Source organism: Mercenaria mercenaria, chromosome 17 (assembly GCF_021730395.1).
Source record: "Mercenaria mercenaria strain notata chromosome 17, MADL_Memer_1, whole genome shotgun sequence".
NCBI classification, from domain to species: Eukaryota; Metazoa; Mollusca; class Bivalvia; order Venerida; family Veneridae; genus Mercenaria; species Mercenaria mercenaria.
Genome location: NC_069377.1, coordinates 9,085,141 through 9,100,584, shown reverse-complemented (window position 1 = coordinate 9,100,584; position 15,444 = coordinate 9,085,141). Strand labels below are relative to the sequence as shown.

Here is a 15,444-nt window from a genome sequence, read left to right as displayed (position 1 = left end):
AAAAATAGAAAAACCTTGTGACCTCTCTAGAGGCCATATATTTCAAAAGATCTTCATGAAAATTGGTCAGAATGTTGACCTTGATGATATCTAGGTTAAGATCGAAACTGGGTCACGTGCCATCAAAAACTAGGTCAGTAGATCTAAAAATAGAAAAACCTTGTGACCTCTCTTGAGGCCATATATTAAACAAGATCTTCATGAAAATTGGTCAGAACATTAACCTTGATGATATCTAGGTCAAGTTCAAAACTGGGTCACGTGCCATCAAAAACTAGGTCAGTAGGTCAAATAATAGAAAAACCTTGTGACCTCTCTAAAGGCCATGTTTTTCATGGGATCTGTATGAAATTTGGTCTGAATGTTCATCTTGATGATATCTAGGTCAAGTTCGAAACTGGGTCACGTACGGTCTAAAACTAGGTCAGTAGGTCTAAAAATAGAAAAACCTTGTGACCTCTCTAGAGGCCATATATTTCATGAGATCTTCATGAAAATTGGTCAGAATGTTCACGTTGATGATATCTAGGTCAAGTTCGAAAGTGGGTCACGTGCCATTAAAAACTAGGTCAGTAGGTCAAATAATAGAAAAACCTTGTGACCTCTCTAGAGGCTATATTTTTCATGGGATCTGTATGAAAGTTGGTCTGAATGTTCATCTTGATGATATCTAGATCAAGTTCGAAAGTGGGTCACGTGCCATCAAAAACTAGGTCAGTAGGTCAAATAATAGAAAAACCTTGTGACCTCTCTAAAGACCATATTTTTCATGGGATCTGTATGAAAGTTGGTCTGAATGTTCATCTTGATGATATCTAGGTCAAGTTCGAAACTCTAAAACTAGGTCAGTAGGTCTAAAAATAGAAAAACCTTGTGACCTCTCTAGAGGTCATATATTTCATGAGATCTTCATGAAAATTGGTCAGAATGTTCACCTTGATGATATCTAGGTCAAATTCGAAAGTGGGTCACGTGCCTTCAAAAAGTAGGTCAGTAGGTCAAATAATAGAAAAACCTTGTGACCCCTCTAGAGGCTATATTTTTCATGGGATCTGTATGAAAGTTGGTCTGAATGTTCATCTTGATAATATCTAGGTCAAGTTCGAAAGTGGGTCACGTGCCATCAAAACCTAGGTCAGTAGGTCAAATAATAGAAAAACCTTGTGACCCCTCTAGAGGCTATATTTTTCATGGGATCTGTATGAAAGTTGGTCTGAATGTTCATCTTGATGATATCTAGGTCAAGTTCGAAACAGGGTCATGTACGGTCAAAAACTAGGTCAGTAGGTCTAAAAATAGAAAAACCTTGTGACCTCTCTGGAGGCCATATCTGTGAATGGGTCTTCATGAAAAATTGGTTAGAATGTTCATCTTGATGATATCTAGATCAAGTTCGAAAGTGGGTCACGTGCCTTCAAAAAGTAGGTCATAGGTCAAATAATGAAAAAACGTTGTGACCTCTCTAGAGGCCATATTTTTCATGGGATCTGTATGAAAGTTGGTCTGAATGTTTATCAACTGGGTCATGTGGGAAGAGGTGAGCGATTCAGGACCATCATGGTCCTCTTGTTTCATATCACACTGGATAAACGGATACCCCAACGTCCGATGGACAAATAGAACTAACCTTGCTGGAAAAAAACAACAGATGTAAATAAGTAGGTTGATTTTTAGCTCATTTGATTTTTTTTGAAAACAAATGATGAGGTTTCTCATAAACTATCAAAGCTATTGCTTTAAAACTTGCAACACTTGTTCACCATCAACAGCTGACTGTGTACAGCAAGAAACATAACTCCATCCTGCTTTTTGCAAGAATTATGGCCCCTTTTGGACTTAGAAAATATCCGAAATTTCTTCGTTAAGTTTTATGTTTAAGTCAACTTTTCTCTTAAACTATCAAAGCTATTGCTTTAAAACTTGCAACACTTGTTCCTCTTTTGGACTTAGAAAATCAGATTTCTTGGTTAAGTTTTGTGTTTAGGTCAGCTTAATTTTCTCCTATTAAATGCTAATTTAAAACTTGCAACACATGTTCACCATCAAAAGCTGACTCTGTACAGCAAGAAACATAACTCCATCCTGCTTTTTGCAAGAATTATGGCCCCTTTTAGACTTAGAAAATATCAGATTTCTTGGCTTAAGTTTTGCGTTTAGGTAAACTTTTTATCTTAACGGTCAAAGCTATTGCTTTAAAACTTGACGCAAAATTTTAATGCTGACTCTGCACAGCTAGTACCGTAACTATACATCGCTTTTTTTTGCAAGAATTATGGCCCCTTTTGGACTTAGAAAGTCATGGGTATGACAATATTTACAGAGACAAAAAAAAATCAGATGAGCGTCTGCACCCGCAAGGCGGTGCTCTTGTTCCGTTTAGGCCTATTTCTACATCAGCCTGACAGTTTAATTTTTGTTATTAAAGGAATGAGCATGGCTTTTAATATATATTTAGGCCTACAATGTTTCTCTGAAAACGAGAAACATTCTAACAAGTTAAGATTTAGCCTGAAAAAAAAATCGAACAAAATCCAAAGTTTTAAGGAAATGTCTTGTTTATATTTATAAACAAGAAATCTTTTCAGCGGATAGGCCTATGCATGCATGTGAAATTTCCGGGATCTATGTTCATTCTGCCTGGTGAAAAAAAATAAGCCAGGCCTGTAGTCTATAATATATTTGCAACAGGCAGTCGTTGAAGTCGGATACATAGCTCTTTGACTTACACGTGGAAGTTGACGGATGTTTAGTTAGGTTTCTGTTACTTTGGCGTTCCATATATTATGCATTAACTAGGAGGAATGTAGAATTTCAATATTATAACATTAATATTTCATAGGCGTTAAGTTGGTCTGCAGTTTGCAGTTTGCAGTTCGCAATTCGCAATTCGAATTGCAAAACGCAAACTATTTTGCATTTTGCAGATCGAATTGCAAACTGCAAGCTGTTTAGCAGATTGCGATTCGAATTGAAAACCACCAACTGTTTTGCAGTTTGCGATTCGAATTGCAAAATGTTTTTTTATTTTGTAATTCAAGACTTGTATGAACCGCGATTGCTTTCCGAGAAAGCTGTTATTGTTTTGGGCCTCACTGAATGTCAGTTACTTGAAACAGAATCTCATATTGTTCTGTATCAGAAACAAATATAAATATGTATGATATTGTAGATATTGATGGTTATATGCGATATTTTGCATATATTTTGAAATATTTTGCAGTTTGCAATTCAAAGTACAAAGCGAAAATTAGATTGAAACGTTAAATTTTCTAGCCTGAAAAGCCCCAAACAACACCATGTTTCTGAGAAATTTAATCGCAGTTCAATACATATATTGAATCTAATGTAAAAATTAATTTTGCAATTCGAAGTGCAAAATGCAAAATATTTTGCAGTTTGCAATTCAAATTTCAATGCGCAATCGACATTGAAATCTTGAATTTTGAAACGCAAAACAAAAATTCATTTTGCAATTTGAACTGCAAAATATAAAATATTTTGCAGTTTGCAATTTAAATTATAAAACGCAACTAAAATTGAAACGTTAAATTTGCTATTCAAATTACAAAGCTCAATTGATATTGAAATCTTGAATTCTGAAAAGCAAAATACAAATTCATTTTGCAATTCGAACTGCAAAATACCAAATATTTTGAAGTTTGCAATTCAAATTACGAAACGCAACTTAGATTGAAACTTTAAAATCTTTAAAATGCAATGTTTCAAAACCGTCATTAACATCTTTCTTGGAAAGCATATCATGGATCATATACATCTTGTATTGCAAATTAAAAATCCATTTTGCAATTCGATCTGCAAAATGCAAAACAGTTTGCGGTTTGCAATTCGAATTGCGAACTGCAAACTGCAGACTGCAGACCAACTTAACGCCTATTAATATTTCCCAGGTATATTATAATACCGTATCACATACCTTTAATAACTCTGATAACACATGTTTGCATGGCTAACTTGTATTTTTAAATATCGTCAAAATAATAAAGAAATAAATATTTTCACAGGTCTTGCGCCCCTCTGAAAAAAAATGAAACATTCCAGACTCTTAAAGGCGGGAAAGGGGAAGTTACTCTAAGTTTATTTATTTTTTTGTCAAGCTGTTGTGCAAAATTCTGTCTACAAACATAATTCAGACATAGATTAAAGGAAATGGGGCTATGAATGCACACGCTATCAAAATATAAGTATGAATACTCTTGGCTTATTTTGCAATAACTGGGAATTTGTTCGATTCGAACTGGAAACGTTGTGTAAAGAGTGGGTGGGGTGAGGCAAATAGCACAGACACTTGACAGCCGATCCTGTTGCCTAGTGTAACACTGTATCCCAAAGCATTCAGCTGAAATTGAGATTTTGTTATTATTGTGACCTGCTTTAACCTGCTGTTGTCTGGTGTAACCCTGTATCCAAAAGCATCCTGCTGATAGTCTAACATTTTTAGCTCGACTACTCGAAGAATAGTCTAGCTATTCTACTCACCCTGGCGTCGGCGTCACACCTTGGTTAAGTTTTTGCATGCAAGTACATACAGTCATCAATTAAAGGCATATAGCTTTGAAACTTATTTTTTCTTTTTCAAGATCAATTACCAACCTCATTGGGTCAAGACCCATAACTCTGGCATGTATTTTGAGCAAATTATGCCCCCTTTTAGACTTAGAAAATTTTGGTTAAAGTTTTACATGCAAGTTATTATCTCCAAAACTAATTGAGATATTGATTTGAAACTTCACATGTGTCTTCGGGGTTATAAAACTAGTTGATAGCACCAAGTCCCATAACTCTGACCTTCTTTTTGGCCAAATTATGCCCCCTTTTGGACTTAGCAAATTCTGGTTAAAGTTTTGTGTGCAAGTACATACAGCTATTTCTAAAAGGCATATAGATTTGAAACTTATTTTTTCTTTTTCTAGATCAATTACCAACCTCACTGGGTCAAGTTCCATAACTCTGACATGTTTTTTGAGCAAATTATGCCCCCTTTTAGACTTAGAAAATTTTGGTTAAAGTTTTACATGCAAGTTATTATCTCCAAAACTAATGCAGATATTGATTTGAAACTTCACATGTGTCTTCGGGGTTATAAAACTAGTTGATAGCAGCAAGTCCCATAACTCTGACCTTCATTTTGGCCAAATTATGCCCCCTTTTGGACTTGGCAAATTCTGGTTAAAGTTTTTGCGTGCAAGTACATACAGCTATTACTAAAAGGCATATAGATTTGAAACTTATTTTTTCTTTTTCTAGATCAATTACTAACTTCACTGGATCAAGTTCCATAACTCTGGCATGTATTTTGGCCAAATTATGCCCCCTTTTGGACTTGGAAAATTCTGGTTAAAGTTTTACATGCGAGTTTCTATCTCCAAAACTAATGCAGATATTGAATTGAAACTTCACATGTGCCTTAGGGGTTATAAAACTAGTTGATAGCAGCAAGTCCTATAACTGATATGCATTTTGGTCAAATTATTCCCCCTTTTGAACTTAAAACTTTTTTGATATTTAACCTTTTTAGGTAATATTTTCCTGCCTCTGGGACAATATTTCGAATAGTCGAGCTTAGCTGTCTTACGGACAGCTCTTGTTTAGTCTAACATTTTTTTAGCCCACCATCATCAGATGGTGGGCTATTCAAATCACTCTGCGTCCGTGGTCCGTCGTCCTTCCGTACGTCCGTCCGTCCGTTAACAATTTCTCGTTATCGCATCTTCTCAGAAACTACCAGGGGGATTTTGACCAAACTTTGTCAGAATGATGTATCGGTACCCTAGTTGTGTCCCCCTGAAAATCAGACTGGTTCAACAATTTTTGAATGAGTTATGGCCCTTTGTTTATTTCTATAATTTACATAGATTTATATAGGGAAAAACTTTGAAAATCTTCTTGTCCAAAACCACAGAGCCTAGGGCTTTGATATTTGGTAAGAAGCATCATCTAGTGGTTCTCTACCAAGATGATTCAAATTATCCCCCCTTGGGTCTAATATGGCCCCGCCCTGGGGGTCACATGGTTTATATAGACTTATATAGGGAAAAACTTTGAAAAGCCTCTTGTTCAAAACCACAGGGCCTAGAGCTTTGATATTTTGTATGTGACATCATCTAGTGGTCTTCTACTAAGATTGTTCAAATTATCCCCCTAGGGTCAAATATGGCCCCGTCCCGGGGGTCACATGGTTTACATAGACTTATATAGGGAAAAACTATGAGAATCTTCTGGTCCAAACCACAAAGACTAGGGCTTTGGCATTTGTAATGTAGCATCATCTAGTGGTTCTCTACCAAGTTTGTTCAAATTATCCCCCTTAGGGTCAAATATGGCCCCGCCCTTGGGGTCACATGGTTCATATAGACTTGTATAGGGTAAAGCTTTTAAAATCTTCTTGTCAATAACCTACAACATTCAGATTTGGACCACATGTATGGTTTTGAGTGACAAGATGAACCTTGACATGAGTTGACCTTGATTTTGACCTAGTGACCTACTTTCACATTTCTGTAGCTACAGCCTTCAAATTTGGACCACACGCATAGTTTGTGCACTGAAAAAAACTTTGACCTTGACATTGACCTAGTGACCTTCTTTCACATTTTTGAAGGTACAGGCTTCAAATTTGGACCACATGCATAGTTTTGTGTACCGAAACAAACCTTGACCTTTACATTGACCTAGTGACCTATTTCACATTTTTGAAGGTACTGGCTTCAAATTTGGACCATATGCATAGTTCTGTGTTCCGAAATTAAATTCAACCTTGATCTTGACCGAGTGACCTACTTTTACATTTCTCGAGCTACAGCCTTCAAATTTGGACAACTTGCATAGTTTTGTGTACCGAAATGAACTTTGACCTTAAGATTGACCTAGTGACCTACTTTCAGATTTCTGTAGCTACAGGCTTCAAATTTAGACCACATGCATAGGATTGTGTACCGAAACAAACTTTGACCTTCACATTGACCTAGTGACCTACTTTCACATTTTTGAAGGTACAGGCTTTAAATTTGGACCACATGCATAGATTTGTGTTCTAAAGTGTAATTTGACCTTGATTTTGGCCTAGTGACCAACTTTCACATTTCTCAAGCTACAGCCTTCAGATTTGGACCACTTGCATAGTTTTGTGTACCGAAATAAACTTTGACCTTAAGATTGACCTAGTAACCTACTTTCAGATTTCTCAAACTACAGCCTTCAAACTTGATGCACATGCATAGTTTTGTGTACAAAGAACTTTGTTCTTGAAATTGATCTAGTGACCTACTTTCACATTTCTCAAGCTACAGCTTTCGAATTTGGACCACATGCCCAGTGTTGTGTATGGAAATGAAATTTGACCTCGAGCTAGTCATTAAGTCTTGAAATTAGGAACACTCAAAAATGGCACATTGGTGGGCGCCAAGATCACTCTGTGATCTCTTGTTTTGTCAGTGAATTTGTTGAGTAGGATTTAGCACTGGTTTTCAGCAGTACAGTAAACAAGTAAACTATTTCAGTTATTCAGCAGTGGTCAGTAACTCGACAACTTCACCACATGAAAGTTGGGAGTTGCAGGATGAATGCGGTACGAGTTTATGTTGAACGTTGATGGGACTTTCATAAACTGTGTAAAACTGTTTTTTTTTATTTTTTCAGAAATGGATCCAGGTGTATATGGACAAAGCCAAGGTGCGGGGTATCACTCTGGGGTACCACTGTATTTAAATCAGCAGTCCTCATTTGTGCATCAACCAGTTTTTCATGCTTACCCACCCAGAGTACCACCACCCCAAGTCATCCTTACTTCACACCAAGCTCCTGCGTAAATTATTATTCTTTATAGTAATGTTTTCTTGATAAAGTGGAGATCATGTGTTCTGAATCATGTTTAAAATACAAGTTATTTTGTGTTAGTAAGCAGGGTTCTGCCGAGGCTGCGATAGTGCGACAATCTCGTGTAAAGATAATAAATGTCGCACTAAAATTGGTCTAGAAGTAACATTTGTCACGTTACGAAAATTTTGGGAACGAATGTGCGTATGGGACAATCGGAACTGAGTACGAACCGTTCATTAGGGTGCAGAAAATTCAGATGAAGCCACAAAGTAAAGTGACACCAAATTTCAGGAGAATTGATTTAAAAAGTATCAATGGACGTTGCATGATTGGACTACAATAAAGACTTCAGTTTTAGTAATGTTACAGTTACTGTCTAATTTCAATAACATATATGGTCAAAAGTTGTTGTCCCCATGATTTTGAAAATGTCCCCACATTTTTTATACCAATACATGGTTTTTTTTTCGGCAGTTTTTATAGCCGTTATTCGGCAATATTCCCAATGCCAAAAAGTACGTATTTTCCCCAAAATTAATGCAGAAATTCCCAATCTACATTCTGCAAAAAAATTCATCAAAATTGCACAAAAATTTACCAAGTTATGGACAATTTCGTAACGGAAGTATGTTAAAGATGTTCTACAATGTGAAACGAGTGTATGAGAAAGAGCTTACACACATCCTTACTATATCCTATGGGACTAAATATTTCCCAATTCGGAACGTTTATGCATCAAAATTCCCAATTCTGGGGGTATAGGCTATGTTCCCAAATTAGCTAGAAAAAACCCTATCAATAGGACATAATTATGTCCCCACCATTTTTGATCCTCAGGTAAATTTTTTCTACTTTTACATAGTGTGCAACTTACCTACTTGTTTGACCAATCAGAGCGAGTTATTTTTATGCCCCCCATCAGAGAAGGAGGGGTTTATTGTTTTGCAGATGTCTGTCGGTCGGTCGGTCGGTCGGAATTGAGACCAATCTGTTTCCGGATGATAACTCAAGAACGCTTGGGCCTAGGATCATGAAAGTTGATAGGGAGGTTGGTCATCACCAGCAGATGACCCCTATTGATTTTGAGGTCTGTATGTCAAAGTTCAAGGTCACAGTGACCCTGAACAGTAAAACGGTTTCCGGATGATAACTCACAAACGTTTAGGCCTAGGGTCACGAAAGTTGATAGGGAGGTTGGTCATGACCAGCAGATGACCCCTATTGATTTTGAGGTCAGTATGTCAAAGGTCAAGGTCACTGTGACCAGGAACAGTAAAATGGTTTCCAGCCAATAACTCTAGAATGCTTGGGCCTAGTGTCAGGAAAATTGATAGTTAGGTTGGCCATGACCAGCAGATGACCCCTATTGATTTTCAGGTCATTAGGTCAAAGGTCAAGGTCACATTGGCCAGGAACAGTTAAAACGGTTTCTGATCTTCTTGTCCAAAACCATAGGGCCTAGGGCTTTGATATTTGGTATGTAGCAAAATCTAGTGGTAAGATTGTTCAGATTATTTCCCTGGGGTCAAATATGGCCCCACCCCGGGGGTCACATGGTTTATATAGACTTATATAGGAAAAAACTTTGAAAAACCTCTTGTCCAAAACCACAGAGCCTAGGGCTTTGATATTTTATATATGACATCATCTAGTGGTCCTCTACTAAGATTGTTCAAATTAATCCCCTAGGATCAAATGTGGCTCCGCCCTGGGGGTCACATATTTTACATAGACTTATATAGGGAAAAACTTCTTGTCCAAACCACAAAGACTATGGCTTTGATTTTTTAGCTCACTAAATTGCTAAATTCAGTAATTGCTTGGTGCAATTACTGAATGCATCAAGGGGGGCATTTCGTGTTCGACGAGCTCTTGTTTTAAAAATGGGGCTTTTCCTGAAGACCATTCATTGTGACTGTAGCAGTAATTTTCAAAGAAGGGCTCTACACGCTGAAGAGCGTTGACTGAATGAGTCTGACTGGTCAAACTTAGATTTCACACTATGTCAGATAGAGTGACAGTCCATGAAGAGATTCTTCGAGAAAAAGAAACCTCGGTGGGTAACTCCGCTACGCTCTGTTTCCCTCCCTATCGGTTTCTTTTTCATGAAGAATTCACTTCATAAACTCTATCAATAACATAGAAAGCTTTGTCCTCTTTATTTTAATGCATGGAATTTATCAGCAAGTATTTTTTTTAAATTTGGATAGAAGAGTAATTTCTGCTGAAAGAACAACATGTACTAAATTTGTAAATTTAAGTTTTTGATCCATAGCTGGAAGTATTGAAGTTAAAATACTATTCAGATATAAAAGTGCGGATTATGGTAGCTTTTAATCTTAAGTTTTCTTCTCTGTTACATGTTGGTTAAAAATTCTTTGATTATTTTCTTTCAGGCCTGATTTTTACCAAAGACCCCCTCCCATGCAGCCTGTAACAGCCCAGTCAGCTGGACCTGCTATAGGTGTGCCAGTATATCCACATGTACAGAATATGCCCACTCCAGTTCAGGTATTAAAACTTTTCCTTCATTTATGCTGCAGCATTTTAGTTCTACTGTATGAAGAATATAAAGAGCTATCTAACTCGCTCTTGCATAGGTGTCTGTGACTTTGTCCAGAGCTTGGTTAAAGTTACTTTCCTGAATTCCATGGAATTGCAGACATTTATATCTTTTATTTACGATTTCAGACTATGCAAAAAACAGTTATCATATTATATTGCATTTTGTTACTTTGTTATTGCTGATTTTTCATGATAAAGCACCAAAACCTATATACAGTAGAAACTCAGAAAACTGGACACTCCAAAAACCCGAATCCTCTGAAAATTGGACGATTTTCAAAGTCCCAAGTTTTTCCCTTATAAGTACAGTTAAAAAAGGACTCTGAATACCTGAAACTTTGAATTCTGAAAACTGGACGGTTTTTCATAGCCACAAAGAAATATTGTACGAAAAAAATCCTCTGAAAACCGGACAGCAAGTGTCAAAACTTATGTGTATTATCACATTGAATTGATTTTAAAAACATAACCTCAAGCAGGTGACAATTTTTAGCTCGACTATTCGAAGAATAGTCTAGCTATTCTACTCACCCTGGCGTCGGCGTCCGCGTCGGCGTCACACCTTGGTTAAGTTTTTGCATGCAAGTACATACAGCCATCAATTAAAGGCATATAGCTTTGAAACTTATTTTTTCTTTTTCTAGGTCAATTACCAACCTCTCTGGGTCAAGTCCCATAACTCTGACATGTATTTTGAGCAAATTATGCCCCCTTTTGGACTTAGAAAATTTTGGTTAAAGTTTTACATGCAAGTTACTATCTCCAAAACTAATGCAGATATTGATTTGAAACTTCACATGTGTCTTCGGCGTTATAAAACTAGTTGATAGCAGCAAGTCCCATAACTCTGACTTTCATTTTGGCCAAATTATGCCCCCTTTTGGACTTAGAAAATTCTGGTTAAAGTTTTGCGTGCAAGTACATACAGCTATTTCTAAAAGGCATATAGATTTGAAACTTATTTTTTCTTTTTCAAGATCAATTATCAACCTCACTGGGTCAAGACCCATAACTCTGACATGTATTTTGAGCAAATTATGCCCCCTTTTAGACTTAGAAAATTTTGGTTAAAGTTTTACATGCAAGTTACTATCTCTAAAACTAATGCAGATATTGATTTGAAACTTCACGTGTCTTCGGGGTTATAAATCTAGTTGATAGCAGCAAGTCCTATAACTCTGACCTTCATTTTGGCCAAATTATGCCCCCTTTTGGACTTAGAAAATTCTGGTTAAAGTTTTGCGTGCAAGTACATACAGCTATTTCTAAAAGGCATATATATTTGAAACTTATTTTTTCTTTTTCTAGATCAATTACCAACCTCACTGGGTCAAGTCCCATAACTCTGACATGTTTTTTGAGCAAATTATGCCCCCTATTAGACTTAGAAAATTTTGGTTAAAGTTTTACATGCAAGTTATTATCTCCAAAACTAATGCAGATATTGATTTGAAACTTCACATGTGTCTTCGGGGTTATAAAACTAGTTGATAGCAGCAAGTCCAATAACTCTGACCTTCATTTTGGCCAAATTATGTCCCCTTTTGGACTTGGCAAATTCTGGTTAAAGTTTTGCGTGCAAGTACATACAGCTATTACTAAAAGGCATATAGATTTGAAACTTATTTTTTCTTTTTCTAGATCAATTACCAACCTCACTGGGTCAAGTCCCATAACTTTGGCATGTATTTTGGGCAAATTATGCCCTCTTTTGCACTTTAAAAATTCTGGTTAAAGTTTTACATGCAAGTTTCTATCTCCAAAACTAATGCAGATATTGAATTGAAACTTCACATGTGCCTTAGGGGTTATAAAACTAGTTGATAGCAGCAAGTCCCATAACTGGTATGCATTTTGGTCAAATTATTTCCCCTTTTGAACTTAAAACTCTTTTGATATATAACCTTTTTGCGTAATATTTTCCTGCTTCTGGGACAATATTTCGAATAGTCGAGCTTGGCTGTCTTACGGACAGCTCTTGTTGATTATCAAGTACCAGTCACAAATGTTACCTTGGTAGGTGTGAAAAACATTTGTCTGTGTGTTTGTATTTTGTATATTAGCTATAAAAGATAAGTTTATAAAGTGCAAGACATTTTAATGTAATAGGGAGAAGTTAAATTGATCTGTTGGTGTACAGGTGATGTTTCATAAAATCACACCATTTTTGTACCCCCCCCCCCCCCCCCCCCCCGACAACAAAGTTGTAAGGGGGGTATACTGGTTTCAGGTTGTCTGTCTGTCTGTCCGTCTGGCCGTCTGTCCGTAGACGCAATCTTGTGCGCACCATCTCTCCTTATCCCCTTGACAGAATTTAATGAAACTTCACACAAGTGATCAGTACCAACAGTAGTTGTGCATGGGGCATGTTAGGTTCTTTTAGAAAAAAAAATTGCAGAGTTATGGGACTTTGTTTTTTTGTTACTATACTATATACATAGACACAATCTTGTGCGCACCATCTCTCCTCATCCCCTTGACACAATTTAATGAAACTCCACACAAGTGATCAGTACCAACAGTAGTTGTGCATGGGGCATGTTAGGTTCTTTTAGAAAAAAAATTTACAGAGTTATGGGACTTTGTTTTTTTGTTACTATACTATATACATAGACACAATCTTGTGTGCACCATCTCTCCTCATCCCCTTGACACAATTTAATGAAACTTCACACAAGTGATCAGTAACAACAGTAGGTGTGCATGGGGCATGTTAGGTTCTTTCAGAAAAAAATTTTGCAGAGTTATGGGACTTTGTTTTTTTGTTACTATACTATATACATAGACACAATCTTGTACACACCATCTCTCCTCATCCCCTTGACACAATTTAATGAAACTTCACACAAGTGATCAAGTGATCAGTAACAACAGTAGTTGTGCATGGGGCATGTTAGGTTCTTTCAGCGACAAAAATTGCAGAGTTATGGGACTTTGTTTCTTGTTAACATACTATGTACATACAGTCTGCATATGCAATCTTGTGCGTGCCTGATCTACCAAACCCTTACACACAATTTAATGAAACTTCACACAAGTGATCAGTACCAACTCTGGTTGTGCATGATGCATGTTACATTCTTTTAGATAAATATTCTGCATGGTTATGGGACTTTGTTTTTTGTTACTTTACTGTATACATACAGTCTATATACATACAGTCCACATAATTATGCAATCTTGTGTGCGTCAAATTGCAATGTACTGTGTCAGTGCATGCGGGGGGTACATTCATCACCTTTAGTGATGGCTCTAGTTTAATATGAAAAAGTTCCTATTCTTATTAGTTATTATTGGTATTAGTATGAATTATAAAATATCGATATTCACATGATGCCTGTTCCTTGATTTATAGGAGCTAGACTAGAGCAACTGCATCTAATGTCGACCCCCTTCATATATCGACCCCTCTCGAGTTCTCCTTCATATCTGCATATTTTGTCACATGTAGTAAAATAAATTATAAGGCAGTTTATGACGTCATCATACCTCTTCGCAGAATTTGTTTATTGGCCTAGTTTTGCTACCAGGAGAGCTTTGAAAAAAATTGGTCGAAAATTATTGTCGCAAATAAGGAGGGTGTGAAATTTTTGACAATCTCATGTATTATTATTTTCTGTTTCTGAAGTTATTTTATGAAAAGTTATTCCAAAGATAGAAAGTAGATCGATAAAAATGACTGAAATATCCAATAATTTCGGTTTAATTAACAGTAATAGCAGGGTCGATAATACGTTACGCTATTTATACATTGTATCATTTATCGACCCCGACTTTATTTCAAGTTTCATAACAGATTTGATTACATTTACATGTTGATAACGCCAATATATTATTACATTTACATGTTGATAACGCAAATAAACTATATGATAATTTACATAAAAAATATAAAGATATACAGTAAATTATGTCAGTCTGCGAAATCGGTCTGCCTTGCAGTTGAACCAATCTGTATGATGATGAAAGCCAAGCTGTAGGCCCGATAGATTCTGCAGATGTTGTTTAACAAATGAAACATGCGCTATTCTTGCATAAAATACAAGTGCTGTAAATATCGGAGACAATTACATCGAAGTCGGCTGGGCACGTGTTTTATAAATTTATGCCTTTCCGGGGCCACATTTACTTTGTATATTTTAACATGTCAAGCAGACATTTACGAATGTAGATCTAGCATTTTTTGACGTGGTAATTTCTTTTCATATTTATGGAAACTTAGTGCGAGTCCCGATTTCTTCGATAGGCCTATATTCGGTATAGCTCTATAATGAAAACTCTAGCTTTTAACTCGGCACTGTATGTACAGCATCCTTACACAACATACTCGTACCGATAGGTGCTGCGTGATTCATTCGGGCACTTGCACTTTTTAAATGTTAACATTGTATGATGGAAATCGATACAAACAACCTTCGTAAGTATTCCCTTAATGAAACATCTACGCCTTATTTTACTTTTTGAAATCATCTTTAAAAAAGTTTGCTTTCCACCCGCCCCGTCTCGATCAAAGATTTGATTTCATCAACAGCAACTCCGATTATATTAAAACCAAACATAGTTGATAGGATCTACAAATAAATTTAAAAAAAATATAATAGGTGGATGAAAAGATATTATAAATCTCGGACCTTTCGACTTCGGCCAAAACTGATTCGGGATCTCTAACTTGCTTACATTTGACCCGCAACAGCATATCCAAATCGTTTACCATCAGCGCGTGCTCACGAGAATCTCCTTGTTTGTGTGTGCATGCCCAAAATCGGTAAAAAAACAATGGTTTTATGCAAGATTCCAATTGGTATAAGAATGAAATATCATCTGTGTGTATTTTGAATTGTATTGGAATGACATGTTATCTGTTTGTCGCAAAATAAAGTTCTTTAGCTCGAAATTTTTTTTAAAATATTAATTGGGGGTCGATAAATGATGCAAGGGTCGATATATGCTACACTTATTGTATAAAATGTAGCAAATATTTTCATGGGATATATTTTCTTAAAGAGTCACTGAAAGTACTGATGATGACCAATGAAAAACGTT

General features: G+C 36.4%; 1 protein-coding gene across 1 annotated transcript in view; it reads left to right on the top strand.

The window, feature by feature from the left end:
- Positions 1-4,079: 4,079 nt before the first annotated feature.
- The window catches only part of LOC123535965 (uncharacterized), a 28,675-nt gene continuing 17,310 nt past the window's right edge, over positions 4,080-15,444 (top strand). Inside the window, exons 1-3 of the mRNA XM_045318737.2 lie at positions 4,080-4,202; positions 7,657-7,822; positions 10,233-10,347. Of these exons, the coding sequence (XP_045174672.2) occupies positions 7,659-7,822; positions 10,233-10,347 (279 nt within the window). The 5' untranslated portion in view covers positions 4,080-4,202; positions 7,657-7,658. The remainder of the gene's footprint in view (positions 4,203-7,656; positions 7,823-10,232; positions 10,348-15,444) is intronic.